General features: G+C 41.1%; 1 protein-coding gene across 3 annotated transcripts in view; it reads left to right on the top strand.

Annotated features, from left to right (window-relative positions):
• BBS4 (Bardet-Biedl syndrome 4) overlaps positions 1 to 8,469 on the top strand; it is a 56,353-nt gene that overhangs the window by 38,964 nt on the left and 8,920 nt on the right. The window contains exons 6-8 of one of the 3 annotated variants that reach the window (XM_077746060.1): positions 760 to 832; positions 5,590 to 5,643; positions 7,181 to 7,308. In XM_077746060.1, coding sequence (XP_077602186.1) covers positions 760 to 832; positions 5,590 to 5,643; positions 7,181 to 7,308 — 255 coding nt within the window. Of the gene's footprint in view, positions 1 to 759; positions 833 to 4,385; positions 4,479 to 5,589; positions 5,644 to 7,180; positions 7,309 to 8,469 lie in introns of those variants that run through there. The other 2 variants (XM_077746069.1, XM_077746067.1) reach the window with 2 other exon arrangements.

Below are 8,469 nucleotides of genomic sequence, written 5' to 3'. Positions count from 1 at the left end.
TACTTGGAGGGGGGCCGAGAGACAGAGCACAAGTGGCAGAGAGAGTGGGAGACAGAATCCGAAGCAGGCTCCAGGCTTAACTGTTAGCACAGAGCCCAACACGGGGCTCGAACTCACAAACTGCCAGATCATGACCTGAGCCGAAGTCAGATGCTTAACTGGCTGATCCACCCAGGTGACCCCAACATCCACAGTCTTTCTAAGCTGATGGGTACACTGTTTTTCTACTCCGGAGCTGTAAAGTGTCCCATGGGGTTCCTATCTCCACTTTCTTACCTACATTGTCATTCATACTTACACTCTCTTTGCATAGAGCCCTGTTTACCTTTGCCTCCCTCCAGAATTGTGATCCAGTGTCAAGGAAAGAGATTTAGTCTTGGAAGGGAAGACATGTCCCTAATAGAGGTCGATGATAAATGTTGGCTGCTCCTGCTTAATTGGTGTATATATACTTTAGTTTGTTTCTTTTTTGTTCCATGTGTATAGTACATTGTGGAAAATAAATTACAGAAGACTTTCACTAAAACTGGTGTAGAATGAGACCAAGACCCCGGAATAGCCATCAGTGCAGTCCCTACCAAAAGTGCTTCTGTTACTGATATGTGCCAGCCTCACTGGCCAAAACGGCACATCCAGCTAATGGGACAGGGGCTTTCAGATTTCTCTGCTGGATGGAATATGAATCAAATGAGGGACTACTGGAGTTAGTCCTGTAAAAGCTTTTAGTTAACATTTACAGAAACTGTATTTCTCCCACAGATTTCTTTTGGGAAAACATAAAGCTGCCATTGAAGTTTATAATGAAGCAGCTAAACTTAACCAGAAAGATTGGGTAAGTAGAGAACTTTAAAGTTCTTTGTTATTTGTGACTCGCTGATGGTTCCATTTGTCATATGTTTGTTTTTGTTATTGTTATTGAATTTCTACATGCCCAAAATGTCTTTATTTTATCCTCACACTTGATTGATGATTTTGCTAAGTATAAGATTAAAAACCATGTTTCCTCATAACTCAGCAGACATTGCTGCATGGTTTTCTGGCAGTCTGTTAACCAGTCTGATGCTTGTTGATAATTCTATTTTCCTCTCTTGAAGCTTCGAGGATTTTTCTCTTTATCACTGGAGTTCTGAACTATCAATAATACTTGTCTAAAAGTGTTACCCTCCAGTCCCCATCTGTGGACACTAAGTTGGCCTTCACTCTGAAGATCCTTGTCCTGTTTTGGGTCAAGGACATTTTCTTTGAGTAGTTCTTTGATTTTCTTCTCCTCCATTGTCTCTTTGTATCTGTTATGGATTGTAACTGCAACAAAAATTTTGACTAAACATTGACTTTGCCAGTTAGGGGTGTCTTTTTTTTTCTCTTAAAACATATCCAGGTAAGTAGTTGCCAACATTGACTGGGTGGTCCAAGGACGTCAAGGCTGAGGCTTTTTCTTCATGGTCACAAGGCATCTGCAGCTCCAACATCACATCATCATTCCAGGAAGGGAGAAAAAAGAAGGAATGAAGAGAAAAAGACATAGCCTGTATTAGGAGAGCACAGCTTTCCTAGAAATCCCTGATAGACTGCCACTTGTGTCATATCAACTACCCCCCTTTTAAGGAAGGCTGGGAAATGTTTTTTCATTGGACACATTGACCCTGAACACAATTAGGGTCTCTTAGTGAGAAAAATGATGAGAGTGGGTATTAACAAGCAGCATCTACCACACTTTTTCACTGTATTAAATGTGTTCTGTGCTGTTCTCTGTGTCTCTTTACTTGCATCTCACATATTCCCCTTTTTTGTCTTTTTGCTGTACGTTCAGGGACATTTCCTGAATCTTATCCTCCAGATGATTTTTGTTGTTAGCTATTCACATTGTGTTATTATCCTAACTGTTCAGTTATTTTTTATGTCAGTAATTATATTTTTAATTTCCAAGAACTTTGTCTTTTGTCTTCTTGCAGTAGCCTCTCCATGTCTCTGACTCTTAAGTTCTGTTCTATTTTCCAGAAATACCTTTTGCTTCCTCTCTTTATTTTGGTTCTCCTTTCTCTTGCTGTTGGTTTTCTCCCCAATAGCTGATGATTCTTGGAAAGACATAAGTATGTGTGAAGGATTTGATTGATTTGTATGAAGAGCTAGCATGGATTTCTTCTGCAGTTCTTATGGCACCGTTATTTTTGAAAAATTCAGGTTTTTTGGTCACTTCCATAGGTCTGAAGACCGATGTCACCAGGTATTTTATAGCTAAAGGTCAAAGTGAAGCTACAGATGAAGGAGAATTAATTAACTCCTTCATTTAGTCATTTTTTCAACACATGAATATCTGCTACGTGCCAGACACAGGGCTGGGTCTCAGAGACACAAAGGTGGATTGGTGGGTTATGGGACTATCAACTAGAATAGGAAATAACAGGAGGGAAGAGAGGAGGATGATAACCAATCAGAGCTAAATCCTGTCTTTAAGGATTTCTTAATCAATCTTAATCAATTTAGTGAAACTTGATGTTTTTTTGCCTCCAGTAGGGCATCTAAATTGAGATGTGTCCAGTGAGTGGCTGGATAAAGAAATCTGAAGCTTCAGTGTTCTGGGCTAGAGATGCACATGTAAAAAAAATTTTTTTTAATGTTTTTTATTTATTTTTGAGAGTCAGAGAGAGACAGCACAAGCAGAGGAGGGTCAGAGAGAGAGAGATACAGAATCTGAAACAGGCTCCAGGCTCTGAGCTAGCTGTCAGCACAGAGCCCGATGTGGGGCTCGAACCCACGAACTGTGAGATCATGACCTGAGCCAAAGTCAGACACTTAACCGACTGAGCCACCCAGGCACCCTGAGATAAACATTTTGGAGTCAAGAGTATAAAGATAATGATTAAAACCCTGAAATTGCATGAGATCAGTCTTCAGTGAGCTGAGGGTGAAACCCAGGGAGAAGTGTTGAAGGGCTGAGCTGAAGAAAAGAACCTGTTGAGGAAGATCGGGAGGAAGTGAAACAGGAGAGCTCAGAGTCACACAGGAGGAATGGAGACTATCGGTTAATTTGTCCAGTTGATTGAAAGAGCTCATTTGGTATTACTGACTCACTTGGGATAACCGTTCCATTGGCCGAGATAGAGGAGGTCATGCCCCGAGCTGCTACTCTGTAGCCTATTTGCTTTGTGAATTCCTGTGGCCCTACTTTCTTGGACTCATCAGGGTATTCCACAGTCCGGCTACAAGAGGGGGATGATAGTTCCTCCCGCTATTATCTCCACCCAGGCGCCCTGCCTTAAAGAGTTGAGGATTAGTTTGCCTTCAGGGTATTTAAAAGACAAGCACAGATGCATTTCTCCTTTTTCTAGCTCTGTATGTACACTGTTAGGGGATAAAAGGGAAAGTACGCAAGTTTTGGAGGCAAGTGTGAGTTCAGGTCCCACCCAGTACTTTGCCATGTGTGGACATTATTTAGATTGTGATTTAATAAAAATTGTTTGTGAGACATTTATGAGTTTTATGTTTATTAAATATGACTCAGTATCTGATATGAGTAGTTATTATTTCTCAGGTATGATAGTGGTATTGTGGGTAGTTAAAACAAAAACCTTATTCTTTAGAAATATTGAGGGGTGAGGGACACAGAAATGCTGATGCATAGGAGCACATGTACCCCAATGTTCATAGCAGCACTCTCCACAATAGCTAAAACATGGAAAGAGCCTAAGTGTCCATCAACAGATGAATGGATCAAGAAGATGTGGTTTATCTATACCATGGAATACTACATGGCAACGAGAAAGAATGAAATCTGGCCATGTGGAGCAACATGGATGGACCTTGAGGGTGTTATGCTAAGCGAAATAAGTCAGGCAGAGAAGGACAAATATCATATGTTTGCACNATAATTTTAAAAAAAAATTTTTTTAAAAAAAAAAAAAAAAAAAAAAGAAATACATACTGAAAGGTTGTGGATGAAGTGTTATGCTGTCTGGTATTTTGTGAACTAGTGAGGTAGATGGGAGTATGGGTTGGATGGTCGTTGGGACAGAATGATGAGTCCATGGTGATCCTGTCTACTTNGAGATCATGACCTAAGCGAAAGTCGGACGCTTAACCGACTAAGCCACCCAGGCGCCCCTACATGGTTGGCATTCTTAAGATTTAGACCTAAAAAAAGAAAAAAAATCATAGTGCTGACACCTTCTGGCTTAAATTAGGCAAACTATTTAATCTCTCTGAGCTTTAATTTTCTTCTCTCTCAAATCAGAACTGTTATACCTGTGTTTCAGATTTGCCAGGAAATTATAGTAATACATATATGAAAACCATCCGGCATAGAGCCTGATGTGAAGTAGGTACTCAATCAGTGATCCCTATTTTGTTGTTGTTTTTTTTTTAGGAGACTTGGAACCCATTAAACCATTTGTCTCTGAGCTCTGGAGTCTGTGGCTCTTCAGACAGGGATGTTTCTGGGTCTCAGTGGGCTTCCACATCTCTCCACGACTAACAGGAAGGTCCTCACCCTTGTCTTCTTTCTCTGAAGCTACTGTAAAGAAAGAGAGAGTCAGCATAAGGGAACTTGGGCAGTTTTATGAAACTCAAGGTCATGTAGATGCAGGCTTGTCTTACAATGAACTAGGACTGGAAAGCTGTTAGTGACCAAGGTGGCTACTCTGCATTTCTGCTTCATTTTCTCTTTTTGTAGATCAGCAGTTGGCAGACTGTTTCTGTAAAAGGCCTAGTGAATATTTTAAGCTTTGTGGCTTCATATAGTCTCTGTTGAACTAGTTAACTCTGAGGTTCTAGTGTGAAAGTTCTGTAGACAATGTGTAACAAGTGATTGTGGCTGTGTTCTACTCAAACTTTATTTACAAGAAAAGGCAGAGAGGATGGATTTGGTCTGTGGGCCAGGGTTTGTAGACTGCAGCTGTCAGGCTCCAACTACATATATTCTGTCTTCGTGGCCCCCAGATGGCGCTGTTGGTCTCCAAGTCCACATCACCTAATCAATTCCTGGATTCCTAGGAGAGGGAATCTCATTGACACACACATAGATGTATACATACACACAAGTTTCCTTAGGGGTGGAGCAGGGTCTGTGGCCAGTCTCTTCTGAGAAGTGGGCAGAGGGCAACTCTTAGAGAAGATAAGCTTTGGGGGGGGGGTTGGGTCTGTACCCCAAACACCCCGGAAGATCACCTATTTATTCTGCTTTTATTTCCTAAAAATTCGAATTTTTACAGAGTCCATTTTGTATTTAAGTATGGGGCGCCTGGGTGGCTCAGTTACTTAACTCTCTGACTGTAGATTGCAGCTCAGGTCATGATCTCAGGGTTTGTGAGATCAAGCCCCATGTCGGGCTCTGTGCTGACAGTGTGGAGCCTGCTTGAGATTCTCTCCTTTCTCTGCCTCTTCCCTGCTTGTGCACACACTCTTTCTCATAAAAAAAATTTTTTTTAATGTATTTAAGTATGAAATCTAGTAAAAAAAAAAAAAAACTACCTGTAGAGTCATTTAAAATATAAGCTTTGCTTAACAGTAACAATCTCTAGATGCCTGATGTTTCATTCTGCTGGCAACTGTGGGATTTACACTTAATGCTGTTTTACTTTCTTTTGTGTGTAGGAGATCTGTCATAACCTAGGAGTTTGCTACATTTATTTGAAACAGTTCAAAAAGGTAATTGATGGAAATGGTAGTGGCATTTGAGTTCTTGCCTGGGGCCTTCGCTGAGGTATCACTAAGGGTTTTGTATTATTCCTAGGAAATGCGTATAGAGATTTGGGGAAGTAAAAATCCAAAGGGCCATGTACATTTATCCCCATATTCTTATTTTTCATCCATCTGTTTTTCTTTTTTCCCCTTATTTTAGCAGCAAAATGACAAACTCTAGAAATATTACAAGGGAATGGCAGTCTAATTGCTTTTCTTCCTTCTTCATCTCCATCCCATTTAATTTACCAGTGTAGAAACAAATGTTCAATAAAACAGAGAGATCAAAAAATGAACCCTTAAGTCTTAAATGTGTGGGCTGTCTTATGCTCTGACAGCAACTGATTTTAGTTTTTGATGTCATTGGAAATCGATTTTAGTTTTAAGTGGATCTGATTTTTGAGTTTGTTTTTAATGTTATTTTCCACATGAGAACTTTTATTTCTAGTGGGTCTCCTTGGGTTTTCTGGGCAGGGCTACAGAGGTATATGCTTGGTTAGGAGAGTTTTCTCCTCAAAGAATATTCCAAGCTAGTACATTTCTATTCATTGGATTATTCTGAGCCAAGGGAGAGATGGGATTGATCTTGGGTCAGACCTGTACTGAGGAGAAGGAGAATTCTATTTAGATTTTACTGTAGAGCTAACAGAACAAATATAATAGACATTTCTGTAAGTACTTGTTGAATCAATGAATGTTTTATTTTTTTAATGTTTTATTTATTTCTGAGAGAGAGAGACACACACACACAGCATGAGCAGGGGAGGGTCAGAGAGAGAGGGAGACACAGAATCCAAAATAGGCTCCAGGCTCTGAGCTAGCTATCACCACAGACCCCGATGCAGGGCTCGAACCCACGAACTGTGAGATCATGACCTGAGCCGAAGTCGGACGCTTAACTGACTGAACCACCCAGATGCCCCTCAATGAATGTTTTAAATGAAGCCCTTTTGATCATCCATTAGGATATGAGCTCTTCCAGAGCAAGGGGTTTGTTTTGTTAACTCTGGTATCCCTAGTACCTAGAAAAATAGGTTCTCAGTTGGATACATGTTGAGTAAGTAAATGAGAATAATCCGTTCATTCATTTATCAAAATATTGGTGAGGAAAATGCAGTCCACGCTGGGGAAGGTAATGCAGCTGGTCAGTGGTGCAGCTGGAACTGAGTTCAGGGCAGTGCTGTCTTCTGTACTATGACATCCCTTTGAATTAGGAAGCATGAGTCATGGGTATGAATACCAAGAAGAAGAAAACACTCAAAAAGGTTAATCATTTTGTATAAATTCTCCCAAGTGCCTCCAGAGGCAGACACCTTGTGTTGCCAGCTATGCTGTCAGCAAGCAGGTTTGGTATGTTTTAGTTTTGGGGGCTGTGGGGGCTGTTTGCTGAGACACTAATGTGTCTGCATTAGTAAAGCAGGGGCTCTGTCTTTACGTTAGCCGTATGCAGACATTGTCCTTTCCTGTAGTGATTTGGTTCTCTTGACTCCATCAATCTTGTTAGGCACAAGAACAGCTGCACAATGCCCTGCATCTTAACAGGCATGATTTGACTTACATAATGCTGGGGAAGATCCACCTGCTGGAGGGAGACGTGGACAAGGCCATCGACATCTACAAGAAAGCAGTGGAGTAAGTATGCTTGTTTTCTTTAAGGCAATGAGAAGACAAATGAGAGCAGATATATGAACCCCCAAGCCTACGACCAATTCCTGTGACTGATTACTAGTTGTGTGAGTTAGAGTACAGTTCAGGCTAAGGTTAAAAGCTCCCCGTGGCTTGCTTACATAAGACTAGTATGGCCAGCCTAGCCAGACAGCTCTTTACCACAAGATCGGCCAGGGATCCAGGTTCTTTATTAACCCACCATTCTTAATGTTGTTGTCTTCACCTGCGTGGCTGAAGCTGACTTAATGTAGCATCCATGTTCCAGACTATGGTGAGGGGCAGTGGTTGGTGAGGGTGCGGTGCCCACTACCTGCAAGGTAAGTGGGTACACATGTGCTCAGGAGGAAGGAGAATATAGATTTTGGAGTCAGCTGCTACTCTGCCATTGTCGTTTTCAGTTTTATAGCAGATCTTATTTTCAGGGAACTTGGGGTCAGAAATCTGATTCACTAATAAAATCTGGCCTTTATTAGCATGAAATCAGTATCTTCTGTGTGTGTGTGTGTGTGTTAGTTTATTAAAGAGACAGAGAGAGTGAGCAGGGGACAGGGAGAGGGAGAGCATCCCAAGCAGGCTCTGCTGTCCCAACATGGGGCTTGATTCCACAAACTGTGAAATCATGACTTGAGCCGAAACTAAGAGTCTGACATTTAACTGACTGAGCCACCAAGGCAAGCCCCCGCAATATAATATCTTAAAACATCATTAGGGTAGGCCAGTCCTGTTGATAATGGAACTGACTGGCTTTCTTAGGATGCTGTTCCATGGTTCCTCTCTAGGGACATATACTATCTGGTCTTTTTTGTACAGGGTCTTGTTTGTTTTAAGGAGGATAGCTGTAGCAAAATGTCTCATTCGTTATATCACATAACAGGAAGCGTGGCCACAGTCCCTTATTCCTCATAATTAGTCTCTGAACTAAACTTAGATTTCTGTTAATTACCTTTGTCTTCTACCATGTAGTCACTTTTCTGGTTATACCAGTTAGAACACTCTCTGAATTTTCTTCAACCACATTTTGTATCTACAAAGACCTAAAAGTCCCTTGGTTTGTTAAGCTACAAAAGACTTGTCACTAAGAAGCTAAGTTTATAGGGATAAGAGGAAGGAGCCCAAGCAGACTTT

The sequence above is a fragment of the Crocuta crocuta genome, unplaced genomic scaffold (genome assembly GCF_008692635.1).
Source record: "Crocuta crocuta isolate KB4526 unplaced genomic scaffold, BGI_CrCroc_1.0 scaffold130, whole genome shotgun sequence".
Taxonomy (NCBI): Eukaryota; Metazoa; Chordata; class Mammalia; order Carnivora; family Hyaenidae; genus Crocuta; species Crocuta crocuta.
This window is presented reverse-complemented; position numbering and strand designations above follow the sequence as displayed.